At 48.1% G+C, this 26,748-nt stretch overlaps 9 protein-coding genes across 9 annotated transcripts; 5 read left to right on the forward strand and 4 right to left on the reverse strand.

Annotated features, from left to right (window-relative positions):
* Positions 1-1,654: 1,654 nt before the first annotated feature.
* FIESC28_02119 (uncharacterized protein) lies at positions 1,655-3,106 on the forward strand (the record flags this gene model as incomplete). The annotated part of the gene is made up of 4 exons (XM_031156269.1): positions 1,655-1,733; positions 1,796-1,938; positions 1,989-3,018; positions 3,072-3,106. The coding sequence occupies 4 exons, from the start codon at positions 1,655-1,657 to the stop codon at positions 3,104-3,106; spliced, it is 1,287 nt and encodes a 428-aa protein (XP_031019653.1).
* A 594-nt stretch (positions 3,107-3,700) lies between these two features.
* On the reverse strand, positions 3,701-5,512 carry FIESC28_02120 (uncharacterized protein; the record flags this gene model as incomplete). The annotated part of the gene is made up of 4 exons (XM_031156270.1): positions 3,701-3,740; positions 3,787-3,936; positions 3,986-5,265; positions 5,318-5,512. The coding sequence occupies 4 exons, from the start codon at positions 5,510-5,512 to the stop codon at positions 3,701-3,703; spliced, it is 1,665 nt and encodes a 554-aa protein (XP_031019654.1).
* Positions 5,513-8,121: 2,609 nt separating this feature from the next.
* FIESC28_02121 (uncharacterized protein) lies at positions 8,122-9,639 on the forward strand (the record flags this gene model as incomplete). Its single annotated transcript, XM_031156271.1, has 1 exon — positions 8,122-9,639. The coding sequence occupies one exon, from the start codon at positions 8,122-8,124 to the stop codon at positions 9,637-9,639; it is 1,518 nt and encodes a 505-aa protein (XP_031019655.1).
* An 833-nt stretch (positions 9,640-10,472) lies between these two features.
* Positions 10,473-11,385, forward strand: FIESC28_02122 (uncharacterized protein; the record flags this gene model as incomplete). Its single annotated transcript, XM_031156272.1, has 3 exons — positions 10,473-10,720; positions 10,768-11,127; positions 11,178-11,385. 3 exons carry the CDS (start codon positions 10,473-10,475, stop codon positions 11,383-11,385), a joined length of 816 nt encoding a protein of 271 aa, XP_031019656.1.
* A 65-nt stretch (positions 11,386-11,450) lies between these two features.
* Positions 11,451-12,740, reverse strand: FIESC28_02123 (uncharacterized protein; the record flags this gene model as incomplete). The annotated part of the gene is made up of 1 exon (XM_031156273.1): positions 11,451-12,740. The coding sequence occupies one exon, from the start codon at positions 12,738-12,740 to the stop codon at positions 11,451-11,453; it is 1,290 nt and encodes a 429-aa protein (XP_031019657.1).
* Positions 12,741-13,272: 532 nt separating this feature from the next.
* FIESC28_02124 (uncharacterized protein) lies at positions 13,273-15,484 on the reverse strand (the record flags this gene model as incomplete). The annotated part of the gene is made up of 3 exons (XM_031156274.1): positions 13,273-13,966; positions 14,015-14,948; positions 15,136-15,484. 3 exons carry the CDS (start codon positions 15,482-15,484, stop codon positions 13,273-13,275), a joined length of 1,977 nt encoding a protein of 658 aa, XP_031019658.1.
* Positions 15,485-17,220: 1,736 nt separating this feature from the next.
* On the forward strand, positions 17,221-21,050 carry FIESC28_02125 (uncharacterized protein; the record flags this gene model as incomplete). The annotated part of the gene is made up of 6 exons (XM_031156275.1): positions 17,221-17,452; positions 17,511-18,096; positions 18,158-18,195; positions 18,324-18,490; positions 20,184-20,504; positions 20,571-21,050. The coding sequence occupies 6 exons, from the start codon at positions 17,221-17,223 to the stop codon at positions 21,048-21,050; spliced, it is 1,824 nt and encodes a 607-aa protein (XP_031019659.1).
* Positions 21,051-21,814: 764 nt separating this feature from the next.
* FIESC28_02126 (uncharacterized protein) lies at positions 21,815-23,941 on the forward strand (the record flags this gene model as incomplete). Its single annotated transcript, XM_031156276.1, has 2 exons — positions 21,815-23,622; positions 23,668-23,941. The coding sequence occupies 2 exons, from the start codon at positions 21,815-21,817 to the stop codon at positions 23,939-23,941; spliced, it is 2,082 nt and encodes a 693-aa protein (XP_031019660.1).
* A 79-nt stretch (positions 23,942-24,020) lies between these two features.
* FIESC28_02127 (uncharacterized protein) lies at positions 24,021-25,037 on the reverse strand (the record flags this gene model as incomplete). Its single annotated transcript, XM_031156277.1, has 1 exon — positions 24,021-25,037. One exon carries the CDS (start codon positions 25,035-25,037, stop codon positions 24,021-24,023), a length of 1,017 nt encoding a protein of 338 aa, XP_031019661.1.
* Between the last annotated feature and the right edge of the window lie 1,711 nt (positions 25,038-26,748).

The raw sequence follows: 26,748 nt of genomic DNA on the forward strand, positions 1-26,748 counted from the left end.
AGAGACTCCAGATTCCCATTCATCCCCTTTGGCAAGGATGATTACAGGGACTGGGCGGCAAGCGGCTAGAATCGCCAAAACGGTTACACCCACAGGGTAGCTTTGGATCCATGTCTTGCGTAATCCCATAGTGGGTCAACCCCAACGCGTTACAGGCCTGTCGCGTTACGAAATCGCAACTGTAGCGACGTGGAGAAGATGTCTGCGAGTGAGACAAGAACTCAGCTGATCACGAGCCGATAGCCGAGGAATGATGTAAAACTGAGAATGTTTCCTTGTTTCGTGAGGGATCAACAGAATAGCTGTGGATATGGTTCAGTACGGAGTATTCAGAAAGGGAACAATTCAGTGGGACATGATGACAGTCTAGACCTTTGGAAGTAGATGGCAAGGAGATAACAGTATACCTGCCTAACTAAGAAGTCTAGACTCGAGTGTAACATTAACCCAGGTTTCGTATTACGACTACGGGTTTAAAACACCATCACATCTTGGAGATGCTACCTGTGGAGCATCAGAGTCCACAACAAACGAATATCCTCACAGTTCATCTGAACAATAATTGTTTATTCGGTAAATGACAGACAACCATGCTTTCATAAGCGGAATGCCGGACAGATTCTCAGCCAAGACTCGTGGCAGTATCAGATATCGAAGGAAACGATATGTGAGGTGTGATAAGACAAAACAACGGATGGGATATGGATGAAGCATCCGAGCGCAAGAGAGAACAATCACTGGAGAACAGTAGTAGAATGCTGCAGGAGGGAGTAAAATGTTTGAATATTTGTTACGCGAGATGGAGAATTGTTTCTATCAGCCAAGAGTTCAGTGAATGGGGAAATGGATGTGCAGTGGAGGTTAGAAAAGCTTCAGTGGTGAACTGCCGGTCATAGACAAAAAAGACAAAAGATCTTCGAGACTGAGACACAAAGGGTCCTCCGGAACACCTTCCATCCGCGCATTGAGCATTAATGACAAAACACAACCCTCCAGGGTTTTGCGTCCAGAGATCTTTACTATTTTCTTTTCAAGCTTAAAACGCGTAGCCTGCAGATCTCGAATCTGACCAATTGAGACAGAGATTCTTGTTATTTTTCCGAGATAAGAGCCGGGGTTGACGGCACTTGTAGGGCACTTCAGTGCTACCGTAGCAGGTCTTCAGTGGTACTAGGTAGGGCCCTTCAGTGGGAGTGAAACACTACAGTCACATCGGTTTTAGGAGCCTGTCGCGGGGAGTCGAGACAAGACATGGCTTGTTTTACATCACATTCTTGCCTCACAACCTTAAAATAGTTTATTATAACGGCCATCAAATCGCCAAGAATATATATACGCTATGATATTCTTGACACTCCTCTCGATTCTTCTTCTCGAATACTCTCTCTACGCTCTCTGTTGCATCTAGGCTGGTACCTGGTTGTTTTCCTTTGTACTGTTTCCTTGTTTGTCATCGAGTGCAATTCCTTTCTTTTCTAAGAGAATTTGTATTCTCTTTTTGAGTTGCTGTTTATTCAGTAATTCTTTAATTCTTTTCGATATACACGACTGAGACAGGGAACTGGTTTCCTTGTTCTTTTTTTGAGAAATTATTTTAATCTTTTCTCGCATCTAAAACTACGATCTTTACGATATTTCTTATTCTTTATTCAAGATGGATTCAGCCAAGCCTCAATGTGGATCGGAAGCTGGAGCGGAAGAGTACAATCTTGGCCTGCATGTCGGTGGTCTCTGTATGTTTCCGATTTCCCCAGATTTGCGACCCATTTAAGTCCCGAAGCTAACAATCACCAAGTTGCTGTTTTGACAGTCTCTTGTCTTGGCGCTGGTTTTCCAGTCGCTGCCAAGAGAATCAAATGGCTCAAGATGCCTCCCAAGGTCTTCTTTGCTTGCAAGCATTTCGGTACTGGAGTTTTGGTTGCTACTGCATTCGTTCATGTAAGTTTCACTCACCGAGATGGCATTGAAATCACACTAATGAGATGTAGTTGCTCCCTACAGCCTTCGGATCTCTCACTAATCCCTGCCTCCCCGATCTTTTCACCGATATCTATCCTGCCATGCCTGGAGTCATCATGATGGCCGCCATGTTCTGTCTCTTCATCGTCGAAATGTACCTCAACGCCAAAACCGGAGGCCACTCCCACGGCGGTCCCACCGGCGAAACCATCACCATCGCACCACCACCACCTACTCGTCCCCAGCGTCCTCAGCGTCCCTTTCCCGAGCAACAGAACTTCGCGCACACCCGCAACGATTCTTTCCGTAGCGATTACACCTACACCGATGAAGACGACCATGTCTCGTACGAAAAGGAGATGGCCCGCGAGATGTACGAGAAGGAGACCAAGCCTTATGATTATTCCAAGGGTAACGAGAACTCTACCATGCCTGCTTGGTTTGTCGTCTTTTACGAGCAGTATGTTCGACAGCGCTCTGAGATGATGGAGATGATCAAGGAGACCCAGTATTCTTCGCAGGCTACTATCGATTCTAAGCCTCATGTTGAAGTCACCGAGTCGTACTTTGATGAGGAGAGCCAGACTCAGATTGATCACGAGACGTACAAGCGCATGTCGACAAACATCACTCTTCTCGAAGGTGGTATCCTCTTCCACTCCGTCTTCGTCGGAATGACCATCGCCATGACGACTGACGGTCTCGTCGTTCTTCTCACTGCCATCATGTTCCATCAAATGTTCGAAGGTCTCGGTCTCGGATCTCGTATCGCTGCCGTTCCTTATCCCAAGGGAAGTTTCCGACCTTGGTTGCTTGTTTTCGCTTTTGGATGTACCGCGCCAATTGGACAGGCTATTGGAATTCTGAGCCGAAACTCTTACGATCCTGAGGGTGAGATGGGTTTGATCATGGTTGGAGTCTTTAACTCTATCTCTTCCGGTCTTTTGATCTACGCTGCTCTCGTCAACCTCCTGGTCGAAGACTTCCTCTCCGAAGAAGCACAACACCTCATGAAGACAAAGGACAGAATCTTGGCTATGTGCTGGGTCTTCCTTGGTGGTAAGTTTTACAATCTACTCTTTCCGTCCGTGCATTGACTAACTTTTCTCCAGCTTTTGGCATGTCTGTCGTCGGTGCGTTCGCTTAAACGTCACAAGCGTTTTACAAACCCAAAACGATGAGATATGAAACTTGTGAAGAAGATCCATCCAACCACCTTAGATACTTTCTTGGAAAATGCTCTTTACGCCATGTAAGATAATGACGATGTTTTCTCTTGTTTATTTGCGTGCGAAATCCTGTTTTCGCCGACGGAATTGGTCGACATCAGAAGTTCAAGTTCTTGGGGGTGTTTCGTCGGGATTTCCGTTCTTTAGAATAAAAAATAACGAAATAAATTGATGTGAAATGACTTTCCACCTTCGTGTTCACGCATTGACATTTTCAGTGAAAAGGGAATATGGAAACGTTGATGTTGCATTTCTGGTGGTGGTGAAACGGCTTGGCGGTCGGCTACAGATTTTCCCCTTGTTTCATCAGAGTACGGCATGTAAATTAAGCTCTCAGCTGTGGGAGAGGAATGTCACTTGTACTTGGCTCTTTTCTCGTTTCATCGCGCTCATCCACTCGTTTAAGTTAGAATGCGAAAATTGGTAGGTATCATAACCAGCCTTCTATAACTTTTATCTAAATCCCTGTCTCAACCCGCCTTTTCCAATACTTGTGTAGATATTATTTTACTCTATTCGAACAGAAAGTGTAGGATCTTCTCAAACCAGTTCCTAGAGGTTGTTAGTAATGGAATACAAGACGTGGATTGAATCATACTTGGGCGGTTGAGATATGTAATCTTTCTCATATGACTCGATAGGAGCCAACTCATACTTGAGATCAATCTCAGTTGGTTTGTGGATTTTTGTCTTGTGCACAAGCTTCCATCCGATATAAAGAACAGGAAATAATCCGACAGAAGTGTATCTAAGAATGTTAGCTGCGTCGTTTCTATCTTAGTGATGATGAGACTCACGAGAAGAGAAAGTTGGGCACATCCCACATGCCAGGCAAAAACACGGTATATCCACCAACAAAGACCATAATGAACGTCGCCACGAGACCGACATACGCAGCATATGGCATGAACCAAGCCTTGTAAGGAAGAACAGAACGATCAAAGTTCTGCACTTTCATCGCACGGTAGAAGCACAAGTACGTGAGACAAATGACGCAAAAGTTGATCAGCTGAGAGGCAGTCACCAGAGAGACAAACCAACTCAGCACAACAGCAGAACTATTCGATAGCTGCAGAAACGACAGCAATGCAATAGCAAGGACAACGGCAACGCAGTAGATAGGGACGCCGGTTCTGGTGCATGTTCTTAGAAAGCGCGGGGCTTTTCCTTCGAGCGCAAGACCGTAAAGAGATCTCGTGGCGCAGAAAACGTATGAGTTACCAGCTGAAAAAGCTGAAACAAGAATCATGGCGTTGACGATATGAGGCAAGACCTTGATTCCAAGACGATCCATTGCGATGACGTATGGTGAAGCGGCAGCACCCGACTTTCCATCTCTGAACGCTGCAATCATGTTGGGATCATCGTACGGCACCAAAATACCAACGCACAGCGATCCAAGCACGAAGAAGCAGGTCAGACGATAAAACACAGTCTTGAAAGCTCGAGGAAGGATCTTGCGAGGATTCTCAGCTTCTCCAGCAGCCATAGCGACGTAGTCAGGGCCAGAGATGGAGAAAGCTGCTTGAATAAGACAAGCCATGAATCCCACAAATTTCCCCAATGCGCCGTCATAGTAAAGCGTATTGAAAGCTCCAGGACTTTTCCAGTAAGTAAATCCAAAAGCTTCACCCTTTGGATTTCCACCGACCATGACGATGAATGTGAAAAAGATGAGACCAACGATCAAAATGACTTTTCCAACAGAAGCCCAGAATTCCGTCTCGCCGAAATACTGAATTGCCATGAGATTGATTAGTGCGTACAGCACGATGATTACTGCGATGGTCGCGCCCACGGGAATTGCGTCTGTCCAAAACTGAAGGATGAAATGGCATGCTGTTACTTCGAATGGTACGAGCGCAGCTTCGAAAATGAAGAAATTCCATCCTGATGCGAAACCGAGAGCTTCATCGACGTAGATACCGGCGAACCGGACGAAGGGAGATGAGATTGGTGTGTATGAGACCATTTCGGCAATGGCCATTGTGATTGTCAAGACGATGAGACACCAGAATGAGAATGCGATGAAAAGACTTCCTGGACCGCCTTGCATGAGACCTTTACCAATTTGAACCTATATTCCACAGTTAGAATGAAGCGATTCACAGTGGGGAATGGCAGCATACAAACAAAACAGTACCGATAGTGCCTCCAATACCAATCAATTGGATATGACGACCCTTGAGTCGTCGATGCGTCTCATCACCAAAGACATTTCGCGGTCCAATTTCTTCATTCGTGGTGTTTGACGGAATTGCCTTGGAGTCCTTCTCGGGATCATGGGAATAACCCGGGGGTACATTAACGTCAGAAACAGCCATCGCGTGAGCACTTCCCAATTTTCGGATAAATTGAAAGTGACAGAAAAAGAAGAGAAGGGGAAAAGAGACCACAGTCAAGAGTGCAAGTCTAGGGTTTGCGGGTAAATACCGCACATGCACAAGCCGAGGTGATTTTCCATCCTCGGGTTAAAGATACAAGCAATTTAGTGTAACTTTTGTGCTCCAGTTCCCCCGTACGTACGGAGTGAGCCGATTCCTTACGACCTATTTCTGGGTATTCTGATTGGATCTTGAGTGCTGGACCCTTGCTTTGGGTGGCGGGTTTGCGGTCTTAAAAGAATATAGCTCGTGGAGGAATAGCGGGTCTGGAGTCGAGACCGATGGATTATTTGTTGGTTGAAGAGGGATGAGACGATTGGCAGACTTGGCGGTCTTGGAAGGATTTTGATTTTGAAATTGTGCGGAGGCGATATTTTGGATTGGCATAATCCATATTACAAGAGAATTCAAGATTGCTGTTGGTGACTGGTGAGGTAATTACGATTTTACAGACGAGGGGACTATTTGGAATACATTGCACCGATAATAGATTTCGAATAAATCCAGTGGATTTCAAGCCTTCCTTTGCCATCAAAATAGTATCTGTCAAATACGATAGATTGATGCTTGGATCATATGTAGGATACATTGAACTTGAAAGCTACCTAATGCTCATGTGTAGGGCAAATTTAAAGACGTATTCGCAACTGGAATCTGTGCGATTCGGGCCGTCGGTGACATGGCTATACCTCGCGAATAAACGTCAGATAGATACGTATATCAGATTATGGTAGACTAATTTCGGGTTCCTCCTCATAAGGCTGGACGGAGCGGCTCAGGGATTTCAATCCTCCCGTTTAAATATCCGACGATGTACGCCAAGATGTATTGTGGCTGAGGGGGGACATGTCTTTGAGTTCTGTACCCGTCGATTGAACGTGGACGCAACGATGAACGAATATATGACTATTAAGTTCAGGTTAAAACGAAGTTGACCCCTTTCATTGCTGGAACCAATGCTGTTTGTGTGCCTGATCGTGTGGCACAGTCAAACTTAATCAATAGACTCTTCAGCCTGATACGAGCTGCTACTGAGGGCACGCCGTGCAATGGTGATATCACTGAAATCAATCACTATACATGACCACTGAATGACAGTATATTGACACCGATTCACCGCAATGCTGACCTTGGCAGCTTATTGTGATGCTGGCGACGCCTTGGCTGAGTGCTCTACGGTGTATGGACAACGTCTGATCAGGCATACTTTGCGAAATTACATTAATGGTATTATTGAAGCCGAGAGATCTATCGACTAGAGATGTCAAGACCGATACTGACCTCGAAGCTGGGCGGTCGCATCATGGGAGCGTCTTTGGTGTTGAAGTAAGCGAGCATCTTGGCTCAAACAATTCATCATTTCCCTGCTTCGTATCGGATAGATTTCGTCAGATTACCGAATTCAACACCGTTTCAGTATCCTCCGAGCACAACACAATCTGTGGCGATTTCTTAACGCCCGTATTATAAATGGTTGGCAAAAAAACGGTCTGTAGTTACACTCAACGGCCCAACGACGCGCCGGCAAGGTGGCCTGAATTGATAGGCCGAAACACCTTCTTGGCATACTCGGCGATACCTCTAAACTGCAGTATACAGCGCTCATTGCCAACGAGTTTATCAAGAATGTGAAGGCAGAGCAAAACAGGATATTGGCCCCCAACTTACTCTCTGAAAGAAAGAGGGGAAGATATCTGTTCTGTTGCACCAATACAAGCACTGGCCACAGTGGAACGTCACACGCAGTAAAAGGCAAGATATCCGATGAAAAAGAGAGGCAAGAAAGAATCGCTCTGTTTCTACCGGAGTATTCTCCGTTATCATGAGCGGGAGTGGGGGAGGGTTGCAGCGGGTGTGGCTACCGGTAGATCTTCTCCCTCGCGATCTGATAAGGCTAATCACGGCACTCGACCATGTGCAGTATCTAAGGGTTCACTTTGTCCCTCTCATATTTCCGATAGAAACATCTGCAGATGATCGTCACACCAATCACAGTTTGTAGCTGTAGCACTACCGAGTCACGATAGGTATCCAAATGACTACAGGCTCAGAAGGTCTACCGTAGCATTGCAGATCCAGAAATGTGCTGCCTCTAACCGTGTCTCCCTCTGCAACGTGCCTGTGTAGAGTCAACTCGTTTAGGCGGTTTGACCCGCCGATCTTGACGCCGGGGTCTCACACGTCATTGCGGGCGTGGCTTGAGGGCTTGCATCTATTGGTCGGAGCTACCCTTGTCTATCCCGCTAAGACAAAACTTGGCACGAGGGACTAGAGGTCATTCGCAGGTCATTGCACTTTCCCCATCTCTCTCTTTTTTCTCTTTCTTACTCAGTTGGCCAAGAACACCATTATTGATCAACTGTTATATGTGAGGCAAAGAAAAAAAAAAATACTTATATGCTGTGAAATCTCCTCTCCTTTTTTGTTCTGGTGATTTGTGAGATTATTTATTATTCATTTTATCTACTCGTGCTTGGCGTACGTACACGAGTTTTGTACCCATCTCGTGCCTCTTTTTCCCCCCCTTCATCTCAATTGGTACAACAACCATGAGATTCCTCACAGTCGCCTCAGCCCTGTGGCTTACCCTCTGCCCAACCGTCCTAGCTCAAGACACCTCAGCTTCAGGCTCTTTATCCCTCAACTCTAACCAGCCCTCATGGACCTTCGACTACTCCACCCAAAACGCCAACGACCAGAACTGGGTCGGTCTGTACTACACAGCAGGCGGCGGTCCCGTCGACCAGAAGAAGGGCTCGTCAAACTCCATCAAGTGGAAGTGGGCGCCTCGCTCTCAAGGTTCTGTTCAGATTGATACTGGCAGCCTCGAGCCTGGTAACTACACTGCTTTCTTCCTCGCTCAAAACGGTTACACGTGGTTGGCGGAGCCGCTGCAGGTCATCAAGGGTCGTGAGTTTGGTGGGGATGTCAGCTTTATTGTGGCTGATGTCTCGCTTCCTAATGCCCGTGCTGGCGATAAGTATTCCCACAGCGTGAGGGGCCTTGTTCGTGGTGGAAGCAGTGACGTTACCTTTTCCAAGGAGAGTGGTAGTGCCGATTGGATCTCGGTTAGTGAGGATGGTATCATCTCTGGAACACCTTCTTCCAGCGCTGATGAAGCTGTTGTTACTGTCCGAGCTACTGGTCGTGATTCCGCCACATCCGCTGCCTTCAAGATCAATGTCGCTGGCTCTGGTAAGGCTCTTGTGAGCACTCTCAAGGTCCTTTCTCTCAACATGTGGAACGGCGGTACTGGTGTTACCAACTACCATGACAAGCAGGTCAAGTTCCTCGCTTCATGTGGCGCCGATGTCGTCGGTATCCAGGAAGACCAGCAAGGTCGTCACGTCCCTCGCCTCGCTGATGCCCTTGGCTGGTACCACTGGTCCAGTGGCGGTGATGTCGGTATTCTTAGCAAGTACCCTATCACCCAGGACTACGGTGTCATCAGCGGCCCTGCTCGCTCCGGTGGTGTCAAGATTGCTCTTGATGGCTCAAACAAGGAGATCAACTTCTTCGTCGCTCACCTTGGCTACACACCCTACGGCCCCTACGACACTTGCTTCGACCACTACCCCGTCGACAAGATCATCGAGCGTGAGGCTCAATCTGGCCGCACTCCTCAGATGAAGGCTACCCTCGCCGGCATGAAGTCCCAACTCGACAACGCTGATGACACTCCCGTCTTCTTCGTCGGCGACTTCAACGCCCCTTCTCACCTCGACTACACCGAAGGTCTCAAGGAGAAGAACTGCGGCTACTCAGGCATCAAGTGGCCTACCTCCGTCCTCCCCGAGGAAGCCGGCCTCGTCGACTCCTTCCGCGTCGCCCACCCCGATCCCGTCAAGGAGCAAGGCATTACCTGGTCTCCCATCTACATCTGGAACGGAGGCAGACGTCGTCCCGAACCTCTTGACCGCATTGACTTTGTCCTTCACAAGGGCAAGGGCCTCAAGGTTACCGACTCCCAGACCGTGGTTGTCGGTGACCCCAAGCCTCAGCCCAACCACAAGGAGAACGAGTGGTTCTCTGATCACCGGGCTGTTTTGACGACTTATGAGATTTAAAGAAATGGGGAGTATCGAACGACCTCAACGACGTTACGATTGAATATAAGTAAACAAATAAACAAATGACAAATATTTCAACCAAAACTACCTCCGACTGTGAATTTGTAACTTGCTTATCCTATAACGTTGACAGCGGATGCTTTCGTTCCGTTAAAGTGGAGACGGAAGCTCGCGATGCGACGGAGCGATACCGTCCGCCTGATTAATCATGTTAGTCAGCGGATCGAAACCATCCGCTCAACACACTAACAACATCAGAAAATGCCAATCATAACAGAATGAGGAAAAGGTGAAGGAATTTAAATATCCGTTCAAATGTCTATTTGTAAGAAGAGCTTTTTATATATATTAACTTGTGTTTGCAGTCATGGAAGGAAATCAACAAGCACAAACATTCACTGAGTTTGATCGCATCCTTGTCGATATAACAACAACTTGACAATCTTCTATCACTGAAATATCTACCTACCATCATGTCTATCCCCTGGAACACAGAGGAAGTTTTCGACTCCTACGACATCATCGAAGAGACGCAAGTCCCCCTCCATTCCCCAATGCCCTCAGAAAAGATAATCCTCTAAGGCTTAGGCTTAGGCTACCATAATAAAGAAGCCTAAGTGCTGGTCTTAAAGACATAAAGTGGCCACATTATTTCGTCTCTTATGTCTTGGGGCCAATTTTCTGATACCTTAAGGTCCCTCCCTTTACTAATATCTCCAAGTTTCAAAACTGTCGACTCTCACGAAATCAAAACCGCCATTCTCGTCCCCAAGAACCTAAAGTCCGGCTCACATCCCGTGATCTACCACATTCACGGCGGCTTTCTAGTCATGGGTCACGCCCTCTTCGCTCCTTTTTTCGCAAAATGGGTTGACAAGCTTGCTCTCCAGAACGATGCTATTATCATTTCTCCTGATTATAGGCTCCTACCTTCTGCGAATGGCTTGCAGGATATTCTTGAGGATGTGGAAGATGGGTGGCAGTGGAGCAAGAACCAGCTCCCTGCTATTATGAGGGAGAAGTTTCCGGGTATTGAGTTGGATTTTGGAAGGACTATGCTTGTCGGTGGCTCAGCTGGGTAAGTCTCCCGACCCTGAGAAGATGACAGTTACTAATTCATGATAGCGGCTACTGTGCAACCCAACTCAGTCTCTCTCACCCAGACGAGTTCAACTCCCTCGCCCTAGTCTATCCTCTAATCGACATCGACGACAGGATATTCACAACAGGACCCCACCCAGACGAACCCAACGTTCTACGCTTCCCTGACGAAGATGTCCTCCCTAAGGAAGAGACTCTAGCCTGGATCGAGAAAGTCCGTCAAACGCCTGCATCAAGGGCTGGTTTTGAACGAACACCATTCGCCGTATCTGCGTGCCAAAACGGGATCTTTGCTTCGCATCTCCTTGATCCTAAGGGTTTAAACAAAGACGAGTTTCGACCACTGAACAGAATCGAGGCCGGTGCTAAGCTTTCTAAATCAATGTAAGCATAGCCCCTACCGGTTTTAGTGAACAATGTGTTGATATAATTAGGTGGATCATGCATGGTGATGAGGACTCAACCGTTCATATCCGCGCATCTGACAAGTTTGTCAAGCTGGTGGGTGAGAAATTGCCTGAGACGAAGGTTCGATATGATGTTGTTCCCAGGGAAGATCATGGTTTTGATTTTGATGAGAAGAGATGGGAGTCGTTTGAGGCGGAGGCACTGGACTTTGCTGCCAAAGCTTGGCTGGCCTGATTCTCAGTAGCATGATCTATGATTTTTCTTTGCTAGCTCTATAGATATCTATAAACACATTCCGTCTAGAATAGATCGCTCTCTCTCACCAGGATATCCCTCGTAACCTCACTGACATCCCTCAACCCCGCCAAATGCATGTTCATCGTCAGATCACCACAAAGGGCTCTCAAAACATGTCTCACACCATCCTCACCACCCAACGCCAAACCATAAGCATAAGGTCTTCCAACAAGAACACACTTTGCCCCCAGCGCTATAGCTTTCATGATATCCGCGCCACATCGAATACCACTGTCAAACAAGATATCAATCTTATCACCAACAGCATCAGCAATTCTGGGAAGCATACCCAAACTGCTTACTCCGCCGTCTTGCTGTCTACCACCGTGGTTGCTCACGACGATTCCCTGTACACCGACTTCGACGCACTTCTTAGCATCTTGAACACTCTGGATACCCTTTAGCACAATAGGTCCATCCCAGTGCTTCTTCAAAAACTCGATATCTTCCCAAGAATGTGAGTGCCCAGGGAAGACGATTTTAGCCCATTCACGAGCTGCAGCGCCTAGACCAGCTCCCGCCGACCCACCCTGCGCAGCCTGGTATACTCCACTGGGTGCATCGGTGATATCATATCCATGCTCCTCTTTGAACTTTTTCTTGAAAACAGGATCTGTGAGACCGATTTCGACGCCGATGTGATCAGGATGAATAAAAGGGTTGTAACCGTTGTCCAAATCGCTTGGACGCCATCCGAGGACGTAAGTGTCGAGAGTGACGAAGAGTGCTGTGTAGCCGGATTCTTTGGCCCTCTTGAGCATGGAGACGGTGATATCATCGTGCTCTCTGCTCGGCCAGTAAAGTTGGAACCACCGTGGTGCATTCTCTCCGTTTTCTGCTGCTACATCTTCGATGCTAGTACTCGAAGCTGTACTCAACGTATAAGGAATGCCCAGCGACGCAGCAGCTCTAGCAGCAGCAGCTTCACCCTCAGGGTTGAAAATCTTCTGAACGCCAATCGGTGCAATAGCCAGTGGGAACGGAAGAGTCTGCCCCAGCACTTTTGTCGTGGTATCAGAGAATTGCTCGTTTCCATTCTCATCCTTGCGACTGGGTACCAAACGATTTGGGACGATGGACCATCGAGAGAAAGAGTTGAGGTTGTTCTGGTATGTCGTACCATTACCGCAGTTCCCGTGGATATAGCCCCAAGATGTTGCTGAAAGTGTTTCTTTAGCTAGTGACTCCCATTTTGAAGGCTGGAATGTGAAGGCTGGTCGTGCGAAATGGAGACCAGCGTCAAAGATAGACTTTTCGTAGCCGAGAACATCTGCGCTTGGTGAAGGAGCCATGGTTGTTGATTATGGGCAAGGATTATGCGTGGTTGTAAAAGTTTACATTTGAGGCTCTGCTGCGGTTTTATGAATGTACCCATTTATACTCAGCTATCGCAGCTAACCTAATATCTATTAGCAAACCGTTTGATCATACGCAATCAAGACCTGAGCACAATGACGTCTGATGGTGCTATCTGCGGATATCTCGGAAGAGTCGTTTCGATCGGCGTCCGGCACCTCGTGGTCCCACACTTCAGCGACTACCTGCCAGCTAGCCACGAATATTGATATCGATTCGAGCCTTTTTTAAAGCTCAGTTTTCAAGTCGTGCATGAACAGGCTTTTACTGCGTCTTGTCGGAATTGTCCAGACGAATGACGTAATTGACCCAATTTAACGTGCACGCACATACAGTACTGCCGTAAACGCCAGATAGCTTTCTCAGGATATCAGAAGGATTAGCACTAAAAGCATAAGAGACGAAATGCTTTGGTCAATTTATGCAAGTTTAGATAAATTAGGTTACTTTATTGTAATAGTCTAAGCCTTAGGCTCCAAAATCAAGCCCGAACAGTTCATTCTGAGATACAAGCCCAGAAGTGTCTTGTTGGGCAGGGTCGAAAATGAAGCTATTCATCAACTTATTGAAATCGAGGTCGGGCCATCCAACGTCGGGGAATTCGATGTCGCGCATGTCGGATTCACTTATTGGTAGATCGCCTTGACCACCACGCCTCCAGTACTCGTCAATAGCAAGGAGATTGTGTATGTACCTTTCCATGCTGGGTCCTGCAACAACCGGCTGAGCCGCCTCAGACTCGATTGGCTCATCCGCGAGACAACTCGATGGGCCCAGAGCAACAAATTCTCCCACATGTACACCCAATCGATTCATCAATCTGAGCAGGATCTCCATCATTCGTCTGGGTCCGTGACTGTAAGCCTGTTGTATGCTCAGTACCTCCACACATAACCGAAGAGCCGAGTGTGCCTGCGAGTCTGAGCTTTTCTGTGCCGCTATACGTATGAGTATCGAGGCACTGGCGTATGCAGCGTACGATATATGGAGAGGAGCAGTTTTGAAGCAAAAGTTCTGCTTGTAAATCACCAAAATGTCATGAATGTCAAGTGCTGCTGTCACACAATCCTTGAGAGCTTCTCGCGTGATTTCCTCCGAGACGAAGTGATCTTCTGAGAGGAATGGCCGGCAGATCAAAATCTGCAAAGAAAAGTACAGCGCGCTTGTAGTTTCTGTCAGCAATATCCTAAAGTTTATAGGGAAGACTCACCTGCACGAAAGAAAGTGAGGCAGGACTGCAGAGATATGCTTTGGTTTCGAAACCCATTCTTGCAATTGATCATACAGACCATGCCGACCATACGCAAGCTCAAACAACTCACTAGCTTCCATGGCAGTGCCTTCCTCAGAGTAAAGCTGGCAAATAATGTTGTCTGCCACGATACTTAACCGGCTGAAATGCTTCCACGTAGATATAGCATATGCTGGACTTTCGAGAGTCATTGATTGGGTGGAGTACGTATGACTGCTGAAACTCTCCAGTTCTTCAAACTCGTCAAGGAATTCGATGGGTAATTTCGGATCACGCTTGTGAAGTCGGGTCGGACGACCCTGATAGATGGAATGAACTTTGTCCATGACGAAAGCCGCCCAGAACAAACGCCGCTTGATTTCTGTAGCCTCAGCAGAGGCTGGCTCTGATGGCCCACGAAGCGATTGGTTGATGTGAAGTCCAAGGTCGATTATCATATTGATAGCAAGTCCCATGTAATGCCATGAGAGGCTTCTTTCATTGCACCAAGAAAATAGCGCATCCGAAACGACCAGCAAGGCTTGTATCGTAGTAACCTCACTTTTGAAAACACTCTTCGAACCGGAGTTATGTAGGGTCTGCTCGAACTTGGCACGATATTGACGACCAGTGACGTTCACTTCAGGAAGCGTTCGAGCAGCCGCCGCCTCGGCTGTGAACTGTAACCCGGAGAATAACATCGCGTAGAGCAGAAGTTCGGAAAAGTAGGGGCCGTCATTTGTGTTTGCCATGCCATTGTCTGCCATGTCGCGCATAAAAGCGGTTCGATAGACGATAGGACCCGCGTATAGCTGGCGATTCCAGAAATTTGAGAGAAGATTCATGCCGACTTGCGGCTCGACGCCTCGGAAATCGAGTTTTCCTGCTCTTAGGTTGACATTCTCCAGCTGACCTACTCTGAGTTAGTTTATGTCAAACAATTATGGAGTCAGGATATCAGAAGAGTTAATCCCCAAGACCATAACAGACGAAATAATTTCGTCACTTTATCTCACCTTAGACTAGCACTTAGAGTTTTTATTTTGTCTCTTATGCTCTTGGGGCCAAAACTTCGGAAACCCTGAAGGGGGAATACTCACGCTGTCGTACTGTTTCGGCCAGCAGTTGATTCTTAATGGATTGAGTGATATCATTGTCCGACTTCTGGGGCGGGTTTGTACCAAACGTACCACTCGCTGTGATAGTTTTTCCATGTATCGTCTCTGACGATCCAATGGCAGTACCACTCGAAGGGCCGTGGAATGCACTACCCTCTGCCTGGCCAGTTCCTGTTGGAGAAAAGTCTAGCGCCTCGCTTTGACTCTCTTCTTGACCGGCTGCTTGCTTCGTTGGCTCATCAAGACTGACTCGTTTCGAAGCGCCATGGTGTGGTGCTTGGTCTACCAGACGCAGTTGCTCTCGTAGGCGGGCATTTTCATTCTCGAGCATATTGATCCGAGCGTTAGATGGCCTGTAAACGCGTTAGCGGATTTACTCCTGGTTATCGCCAAGTCTAACCCACCTGGCATGCACAGGCCTTTCCGTATATGTACATTGAAGATCTCGGGCTTGACAGTTTTCACACTTCGGTTTCGCGTTGTCGCAACCCAGCTGGAAGAGGTTAGCAAGTGCTTGCAGTGATTCACTGGCAGGTGGGTAACAGAAGAGTTGATTCTAAGGCTCAGGGTACACAAGTAGCCTAAGTGCTTGTCTAAACTGACATAAAGTGACGAATTCTTTCGTCTCTTCTGCTTTTGGGGTCAATTCTTCTGGTACCCAGGGATATTCCTCCAACGTACCTTTCGTCTTCGACAGAAGTCACAAGCTGCCGATGTTCGTTGAGGCCGAGTATTTGACCCTACCATACCGCCGCAACAAGTGTTGATGAATCGGGTAATCAGAAAGAATTGTGAGTTGCAAGAAGGTGGCTACGTGGGTGACAGAAGAATTATCCTTTAAGTCTTAGGCTGACAAAAGTGGAGCCTAAGGGTCTTGCATCATCGCCGTGCAATGCCCGCTCGAAGGAGCTACCAGTCATGAGATGGCAGTTTGAGATGCTGGCGATTGAGAAGGCAGGCACGACTCTTTCAAAGCGTTGTGCAAAACTCCCGTCTTCAGCAAGAATTCGCATCCACTGTGTGATTTAAGGAAAGTTCCATTTTCTACCGTTGTAGCACATTCGTTTTGGTGGTTACCGCGATAAAGATCAACCCTGCTCGCGATGCATGCCCAAAGCGGTTGTCATCCAGGGCCCTTAGGACTTCAACACCGGAAGGTAGAATCAACCATTAGATTAGAAAACGTGGAGAATTGGCGAATAGCGACAGAATTAATGGTCAATCAGCTGATTAGCAATCCTTCCATGGAATGCAATGAAAGGAAAATCCAATGGGATGTGACCCTAGAATTGCGCCACACAATCCCTTTTAGTGCCCGTTAGTGGCGGCTAACGCTAATTCAGACTCCAACTTCAACGTCCAGATACCTAACTACAACTACCTGGCAATTGACGGCGTTTCACATCCTATTTACACTCCCGAATGGACTTCTCCAAACTCAACCGGCAATCAGGGCGCACCACAAGTTGATGGAAGCTTAATTGGTAGCCAATTTCTTACCCGCCCGATTGCCCAAGATGAAGGCTGAGTCTGTCCAGAACGCCCAGCTCTAAAGATGATATATCGCCCGCTCACAGGTCGTTGATCCTTGCAATGGATCCATGAAACATGGGGCTGAAGCGCCGATGGAGCGGATCTTGTATCCCTTCGGGGCATTGCCCAGGAACTAAAAGATGACTGGTGGATCGACACTCGTTTGCAGCCCTATGATCTTGTTATCGACCAACATCAAGGTGATGACTCGTTCCAGTTGATGTTGGAAAAGGGGTGCCATGTCGGTCTCAAATTACTATATTCATGCCATGGAACACAGGAATTCGTATAGATCGTTGACAGATCTCATCTCATTCAATAATATCCGTAGTGTGAAGGGTTTGCCCACTTGCCAAGCTGCCAAGGCAGTTTGTTGGCAAATAGAACAAGGGTCCTGAGATTAATACGGTCCTGTAGGATTAAATACCTGGCTAGTACCTTGGCTGTCTCTGGTAGGACTCTGTTTAAAAGGCACTCAATGCCGATGTCGCGTGTCGTTTTGTTTGTTTCCGTTTCCGCCCACCTTGCTTCACTATGATGTCGCTATCAACAATGGCGGCTAGACAACTCTTTGCCTTCTTGGCACTTATGTCACTCAGCCAAACTGTTCTCGCCCTTTTCATCAACCCACCACCAAGACAATCCGACATAGATAACCCTCAATATGAGTTAGGAGATGAAATAAAGATCCGATGGAGCACAAATGCCGAGTTCACGGACTTGACCTTATGGCAAAGCGGCACGGGTAAAATGTATATGTTACAGTGTAAGTCTTTCTAACTCTTGTCTGTCCACTGGTGAGCTGTTGATTGACTTGAGTATAGCCAACAGCAGGTCGCAGGACTACACCTGGATTGTATCATATCAAGGAATCGATCCTGCCGAGACAAACTCTTTCAGCTTGTACCTATTCGAGCATGGTGAAACAGGGCCATTGTTCTCGAGTCACAGGTTCAACATCACCGACCCAAATGCGTCAACAACGTCTGCGTCCGAGACCACAACGACAAGCCTGTCGCCAACCGAAACCGAAACATCCAGCCAGACTACCGCTGAAACAACCTCCGAATCTGCTTCTTCGTCAACTACGGTCGAAGACGAGCCTACATCATCATCCGCGGGCATAGAATACACTACGTCTTCGGGACCATCGTCGGGTGCTATTGCTGGAATAGTAGTTGGCTCAATTGTTGTAGTGTTGGGAATAGCAGTGGTTGCATTTATGTTATGGCGAAGGAAAAAGGCAAGGAAGGCTTCAAAAGCGACGCCGGAGATGGAGGCTGCAAAGTATGCGCCTGTTCAAGCTCCTCATGATGATGGAGTTCATCAAGGGCCATACGAGATGGGGGATCCAGCGCAGGCGCATGAATTACCAGCGACAGAATACAATCCTGGTCCTGGTAGTAGGACGTAAGTGCGTCAAACTTTCAATTTTTAGACTTCCATCATTGCTATAGACGTTTCTAAAAAGGGAGTCCCAGGCTATTCTTCCACCCGGTCTAGTCTCGTGTACGTTGCGTCCCTCTTCTTTAATGTTACAACAGAATCAGGTGTACCAAACGATGCGTGTCCGTCAACACTCCCATCGGGTTGCTTCAAAAGTCCATACTGAAGTCTTTGTGATGCCAGTGCTTCAGCCGACGATGGCCGTTGTATCGCCCCACCCAGGTCCTACGGCCGCACCCCTTTCCGCCCTCAGAGGATGCAAGTATTGGAGGTTAGTGATATTCTCCTTTTGTATACTATTCGTGAAGTTGAAGTCTACAGTGTAGCTGGTATTCCACACTTGACAGCTGAAGTTCCTGTAGGATGTGGCCACGAAAATATTGTATCTATAATCCCCCGGGGGATCGACAGTGGCGTTATACCAAGTTGTTGTAATGTTTGAGCGCACAATTCCCGCAACGTTTAGTTCATCAAACAAGATTTGGTTGGCTACATTACCGCAACGGAGCCGGGGGCCGTCAAAACTTAGGGAATAGCTCGAGTTCTTGTATTCTGGCAACATGGAGATGGCTCCATTGGCGTATAGAGCCGCTGTAACGACTTGGTATGTGTCCTGGCTGCTTTCGTTGAAACCTCCGAGTCTGTTCGATGCAGCGTAGGAGAACTTTGACCAATCGACATACGGCACATCGTCTTCAATCGTCTCCACTGATGTGAAAACTCAACAGTTAAACTAGCTGGAGGGGCGATGGCGCATAACGGGATGCACCTAAATGGCTTTCTTAGCTACAATCAACTGATCTCAAATCTCAACCTTACCATATAGCAACTGCAATTATGACGCAGGAGAGAGCATTTCTGTTAGTGCTGGCGCTCAAGAAGCAGGTAGGATCAGACAGAAGACCCATTACGTTGTCTATGCTCTTGATAGTCAATGCGCGACTTCGTAATATCGTCCAAAGGTACTGTTGATAGGCCAAAGCGGCACTTGCACAAAGACATGCTTTGCAAAGGAACGCAAGACCAGTGCCAATCCGGATAGCCCATTCTTGAGGAGTTGTGCTTATTGGTTGACGATCAAGAGATTGGTAGTAGAGATGGTGTGCCAGAGCAGCCAGAACACCTGAAAGAAACATAACGACTATGCTGCAAGGAGCAGTCCAGTGAATCCGGCCAGTACTCTGTGTCATTCTGATGAAATGAGTATTTGGAGAAGATTAGCGGGGAGAGTTGAGTGATATTCCCGTCTGCTGCTGACGCCAATCGCCACTGTTAAATAGAGTCCTACAGCCTGATTTCCCTGTTATGTGGCACTCTTTGCTGCTGCCGAATCCTGTTTATGCACGGTGGATGAGTCGCACACAGCATATACTTTGTGCGCTGTCTCTCAAGACTTGATTGGCGGACGAATGCAGATATGTTACAGAAAGGGACGAATAGGGTTCATCCTTTCAGCGACTTCTTAACTGTAAAAGGTGCTACCGAGCGAGGCTGATAAGAAGCGAGATCTATAACATAATTTCCAGTCTATACCGATTACTTATCACTATTGGACACTTGGCAGCTAGACTCTCTTTTTGGCGGTTGGGACTGGTGATGGGATGTTGATCTCAGTGGGAGCGGATATAAAAGAGAAACACCACCGATCTCCTTTACCTTTTAGAGCCAATAGTGATTCAAAGACATCAAGTGACAACCTTGGAACTTTTTCAAGATATCGGGGGAGCAAAAGAAGTCTACTTTTCAACTCTTACTACAACACAAATCAAACACACGGGACAATGAGAACCAATCTAACAACGAGACGATTGAATTTCAAGTGAATACTGTGCCAAAAGGAGCTTCGTTGGTCAGCAAGGCAGGGAGCAGGACTTGTTTTACCTTGAAGATATATGTTACAGGTAACTTAGTCCATACATTTCATCTGAGTGGTATCACAACTCAAAAGCGTTAACCTTTCAACTTCACCGCGCGTCAGGATGTGAGAGGAATTGAACAACGACAGCTCAAGAGACGAATCTTATCAATCTGAGCGATTCTGCTAACCGTAGCTGGCCATTCACGGCCTACGCTCAGATAATCTAGCCGCTTTTCTTCAGGGTTGCGGAGCACTCCCGGCCCAGAACCAGCTGACATGCCGGGTCGGCTGGTGGATATGGTTTCGGCGGGGTACACCCGACTGGCTTCGTGGAAGCACCTTCGGCTATGCACAACTCAGCACTGTCGGTACTCTCGAAATCTTTTATGACGGAGGATCCAAGTTTGTTTCTCGAGAGAAGCCCAACCGAGCCGCAGGAGATGTCGTTCTCACCCTTCAGGACGACGGCGTAGCCAGCTTGACATACAACGGCCTTCCTATCAGTTTCATCAACGTGCTCAAGCCAAGGGATATCATCAGAGCTGGACAGACCATCCAGTCTCCCAATGGCGAGCATTAGCTCAGTCTTCTTTCGAACGGCAATCTTCAGGTCTACCACATCACTTTGAAGGTCAAGGGCATCTACGAGACTATCCCCAACTCCAAGATCACCGATGCTACTTATTTGACTGTTAGTGATGACTTGGTGATTGAGATCCAAGGCGCAGATAAGCGAAGTATCTGGCGCTCTCCCTTGAGGGAGCCTTCTCGCCAAGAACTCGAGTGGGAGCGTGACGCCTATCGTGATAACAGACGACAGCGCGAATACAAACAACTAGGACTCTGTATCAGCGATGATGCCACGGCCTATATTCAGGCTTCGAACTACTTCCAGCCATGGGCAATCCACTTTACTGACTTGCGCGACTCTGTGGGCGACGCTCTTCGACCAGGCGCCCAATTCAAGTTTACCCAGTGTCTCAAGAGTCAGGATGGTCAGTATTCTGCCTTTCTTGACGGGAACGGCGATTTCCAGCTAATGGGAGATCGACTGCTTTGACGATCCAAGACGAGTGATGCGGACAGTGCCTGGATGAACAGTGACTGAGGTTTTTGTGTCGGAACTAATGGAAAGGCTGTGTACCAGAGTAACCCTGGTCAGCTTCGTGGAGGTGATCTCGTGCTTGTTGTTCAAGATGATGGAAACATGTGCATCTACCTAGATGGAAACTGTAAGTTTTCATCTCAGACTGCTCATGGATTCCTCAATATTGATGCCGTTTACTTTTAGTTTGAAGATACTTTGATGCAATGAGAGCGTGTTATATGTTTTGCCAGACAATTGAAGATGATGTCAGCCTCTTGCTCCGATTGGTGCCGAGCCCGGGCAGGCGTAAGCCCGCCTAAACTCCGCGGATCTTGGCTCTCGATCTCCGTTTGGACGGAGCTTAGCTTAGCTTACCTGGCTCCCCCCACTAACGTAGCTATGATGGACCTCAAGATGATCCATTCTCAATGCGAGAGATTTTTTCTTTCTTCCTCTTACTGTACTCACTTAGCCCTCACCTCATCTCATTCTCATTTCGTCCGTATCTTTCATTTCTTACACATTATTCTTATTTCCACATTGGTTACTGCTTCATCCCAACCACCCCAGTCTCTTGGCGTCTTTCGTCCACTCAAACGCCACAAAGAGGGGCACAAAAGCTCATTCAGCCTAAGACCGAAGACGTCAGCATTCGAGGCTCAGCACAAGACCAATTCCCTTATACACGGGTCCATCGGCTTCTTTCTCACTTTCATCTCATCAATTGAACCGACAATATGAGTCGTTTAGCTGGATGGTTCCGCTCGGGCACGGCAACGCCTGCCACAGAGGCAAACAGCGATGCAGGCTCCATCCACACCAAGGATACCATGGCCAGGGAGATGGAGGACATTGACGATGCCATGGCTTCGTGCGCACTGATCATGAATGACGATATTGACGGTGCATGGGAGAGACTTCAGACTGGTGACTCTTCATTCCACCAGCTTGGTCTGGCTGTCACTATCTTTATGCGCTCGGTGCTGGGATTCGAGAAGACGGTGATGACAGAGACGGCCGCCAAATTGGATGAGTGCGAAGCAAAGGCATGGGCAGAGTTCAAGAAAGCTCAGAAGCACGGCAAGGCTCGCGCGGGGAGTAAATTGTACCCTCCCGGTACTGAGTTCGAGCTCGTGCGCGCGCAGACACAGCTCATGGGCGCTGTGGTCGGTGTTTTGCACGAGAGTCTCATTGACGCTATGAAGAGCTTTCTCAAGCTTCGCAAGGCGTTTATGACGCTTGATGCGATCATTGAGGCTGAGACGAAGATGCTGGGTAGTATGCCGCAAGCTACTTCTGAGGCGTCGCTGTCTGCTAAGCCTGTCACCGACGTCACTAAGAGCATGGAGAAGCTGGACATTGAGTCTGGTACTCAAACACCTGCTAACGTGGAGTCCTCGAGTGAGGATGAGAAGGTTGATGAGGGCGCGCCGCTCAAGGAGGCTAGATCAAAGGCTACCGAATCTGACAATGTTCTTCTTGAGAACCCTCTTGACATCTTTGTTCATTCTGGAGCTAGCATGTGCTTCGGTATGATCCTTCTCATGCTGACCCTCGTTCCCCCCGCTTTCACCCGTCTGCTCTCAGTTGTAGGCTTCCGTGGTGATCGCGAGCGTGGTGTCCGCATGCTCTGGCGCTCTACCGCTTACGCCAACGTCAATGGTGCCATCTCCGGACTCATTCTGCTCTCCTACTACAACGCTCTTCTCGGTGCCGTCGACATCCTCCCCTCCGCCGAAGACTTTGACGAAGGCGCTGAGGTCGTTGGTCCCCCTCGCGCCAAGTGTGAGAAGCTCCTCGCTTCCATGCGCACTCGATACCCCGACTCTCGTCTGTGGCTCATCGAAGAGGCCCGTCTATACAGCAACGAGCGCAACCTTCCTAAAGCCGTCGAGGTACTTACAACCGCCGGCGATGCCAAGATGAAGCAGGTCACCGCCCTCAACAACTTCGAGCTCTCCCTCAACTCCATGGCCATTCAAGACTGGCCTCTCATGCGTGACTCCTTCATGCGCTGCCTCGAGCTTAACGACTGGAGCCACGCACTCTACTACTACATGGCCGGCATCGCCTCCATAGAACTATACCGCGACGCCTTAGCCGCGGGCGACGAAGACGAGGCCCGCCGTAACAAGACCAAGGCTGAAGAACTCCTCCGCAAAGCGCCCGGCGTAGCGGGTAAGAAACGATTCATGGCGCGCCAATTACCTTTTGAGGTATTCGTGCAGCGCAAGATCCAGAAATGGGAGGAGCGCGCTAAGAGCTTGAGTGTGGACCTTGCTGATGCTATTGGTGCGAGTCCCGCGGCAGAGATGAGTTACATGTGGAACACCATCAAGCGCATGGGCCCGGCGGAGCTTGAGAAGGCGGTGGGAGGAATGAGTTGGGACAGATGCACCGCTAAGCCCGAGGTGGTGGAGAAGATCAAGGCTGAGATTGATGAGATGGGATCTTGGGCTCTCATTACTGCGTCTCTGTACAGAAGTCAGAAGAAGTTTGAGGAGGCGAGGGAGATGCTGGAGACACACGTCTTGAAACATGATCGGTAAGTCGTACAATCCTCGCTGTTACACTCAACTAACCAGTTCAGAATCGTATTTAAGGGTCCGACAAAGGACGATTACGTCCTCGCAGCAGGAGTATACGAAAAGGGCGCCATCGCCTGGTCGGAGTGCTGCAACCCACCAGAGGGCACACCCGAGGAGATCGCAGCATACCGCCGACAAAAGTACGATGAGTGCGTTAAGCAAATGGACGTTGCCAAAGTATGGGAGGCGTTTGTGCTGGATACTAGAATTGGAATGAGAGTTCAGAGCGGTATTGAGACTCTGAACTGGTTTGCTAAGAAGATGAACTACAAATAGACGCTGGGACAGCAATGGGAGTTTGTATACATAGATGGAGTATATTCATGGGATTAATGTCATCAATTCAAGAATGAACTTATGATGCACGCTTGGATCGCAGCCTTGAACTTCTCCTCCTGCCTTCATCGCCGTTCGTCAACTTGTCGATTCCTCCTTTCACAGCACCCGCACCACTTTCCAATTTATTCTGCGATCGCTCTTTGACGTTGTGTTTCTCGGCTTCAGCTCTCACATCATCGAGAACATCACGTCCACGACCAGTACCATTCATCCAATCCAACAATCCCCATGCGCCGTAATTGCAGTCACCCCCACTGGCGTAATGCACCGCTGTGCGTCGTGTCATTCCGCCCATGATGATACCCGGGACGATACTGTATCCTGACGTCGCGAGGGTCTCTTCAGCTGTGCAGAGCGCGAGAAAGAGGAAGTATGTAAGTAAATGGGGGCGCAGCGCAATAGACGGCAGATAGATCGGGATGAAGCGATGCAGAAGTAGAGGAAGCGGATGGTCTGCGAACAGTAGAAGACTGTATGGCGCCGCTGACCTCGCGTGGCTGTATGCCTTGTGATACTTCGCAATTGAGCCCTTTGAATGGAGAACGTTGCGATGGATGTAATAAGTCAAAACCTCTCTTCCCGTCAACATCAAGAGAATATGCTTCGCCAATTGCCAGGGCAAAGGCAGCACAGATGTACCCTTGAAGTCATCTTCGCCCAGCACAAATTTAAATCCCAAGTTGGACGCGCCCTCGGCTGCAGTGACAAGCGCCAGATTGACCAACACAAGGCCGACCTGTCGCGCAATCGCACGAGTGTTCCTTTGGGGCAAAGAAGCGCGTCCGCCAAGTTTAGCAGACTCCGCGACACTGGGCACCGACGTATCAAGGAGTAGTGTAAGTAGCGAGGGTATGAGGTATAACACTACTCTAATCGCGAGTGTGCCCAGAATGCGGATACGAAGGGATGTGTGCGATAACACAAGAGTTGTCCATGTCATGTAAAAAAAGAGGAGGTTGAGCGATGTGGACCATGATGCTGAGGCGGGGGAGAGGAGGTAAGACAGGATTGGTAGAGACAGAAGAACGTCCATGGTGATGGTGTTTTGGTGTTGAAGCTTGGCGGTTAGTGGCGCATTACTCTCATGGTCTGTGAGTTGTTAAAGTTAAAAATGAAGTGGACACAAGAGTTTTGCTCAGCATCTTATTCTACAGTCACATTGGAGAGCTCATGACGTCGCAGTGCTTGATCCTGGAACTTGACCTTGGACTTCAGTGGGATTCGCGATGAGTGAGAATGACGTAGGTGTGGCTGACTGTGCCACAGGCTGGACTCCCGTCCAACCAGCCACGTGAAGACAAAGGACCCTTGCTGTCAGAATCGAGAAAGTGCCTGCAGGAGCTCTGCTTCAATTAGGTTCCAACTGCAGGAAAACGATAATGCGTTTTACCATGCCGTTATTATGTCCAAACTTTGAGCTTCTAATGGTCAACGATGCATGTGAGTTATATGCAGGTCTAACGCATTATGCGTCCTGTCGGCAATAAATTGATCTTGACTCTCACTCTCATTATCACTCGTCACATTTCCCAAAGTCAGCTCTCAGCATCCCAAACCCACAGTGGATCAGCGGGAGTTCAGTGGAGAACGGCTCATTAATCGCCACGAGGGATCTACAATGCCGCTTCCCTTCTCTCTGGAATTAACCATGAGCTTTAAACTTTTCCATGATGATATCTTATAGCTTTGACTCTGTACTAATTCTTGGGGCTTGTAGACGGAATGTAACAGTTGTGGAATGTAATGTTGATGACGGCACTAACGGAAATGGTCACAAGCTCCAGGGGAAAAAATAAGTTTTACGGGTCAGGGGTCTTGGTAGCTCAGGCTCAGGGGTTCAGTCTGGCAGTTGCAAAGCGAGAAGAAGAAACACAAGCGCAAAATAGAGCTGGACATGGAAGATCAAATTCACTGCATGTGCATCTTCCCGTCGGAACGCAACGCAAACTGCCTTCCGACCTCGGTAGTATTACAGATAAAGATGGACATCTTGACGATAACCTTTCAGCTTTCCGTTCAGCCCCCTTCAGGTTGGGCATGTTGAAACCATTCCTCCCCCAGATTCTCGACTTGTCTTTCCGTCAACGTCGCAGTGAGTAGAGCCTCTACTATTACTCTAGACTGTGCAATGATTAATCATTTGCGATAAAAAGTAATAACTGTTTTCGAGTAATAATAATATAATAAACCTTCGCTATACGTCCATCGCCATTCATTGCTTGATTGATTGATTGGTTCCACTTTCCGTGTCTGTCCCCTACTAGCCTCGTCCAATAATTCTCCCCTCTCAGTCTCGCCCTCTCTTAGGTTCCCATCTCTCTGTCCCCTCGCTTCTCCTCGTCAACCACCTCTGCGCGCCATCTAAATAATTTACGCCTTACCTTTACCTTACCGCTTCAATCCTTTTCTTTCTTTCCAATTTTTCCTCCCTTCTTTTCCATTCCCACGCGCGACAAACGGGAAAATCCACTTAGGCTCCATCCTTTGCTTCAGATTAGGATCCTAGTTATTACACATCTCGGGAGCCGATCCACCATCACCAATTCCACCAACAAACTAATATCCCACGAATATCTCAGTCTCGCCAAACTTTTTTTTCTCGTCTGCTCCATCTCACTCTCCCTCTAATCAGAGGGCAGCACCAGCGCGCCACCCATTGTTCCTGCGCGAGACACGAAAAGGAAAACTCGGGTCCCTTTCTAGTGCTCCCTTACAACAAACAAATCCACTTCTCATATTCCGCG

This window comes from Fusarium coffeatum (assembly GCF_003316985.1).
Source record: "Fusarium coffeatum strain FIESC_28 chromosome Unknown BRIP53273_contig_46, whole genome shotgun sequence".
In the NCBI taxonomy this organism is placed as follows: Eukaryota; Fungi; Ascomycota; class Sordariomycetes; order Hypocreales; family Nectriaceae; genus Fusarium; species Fusarium coffeatum.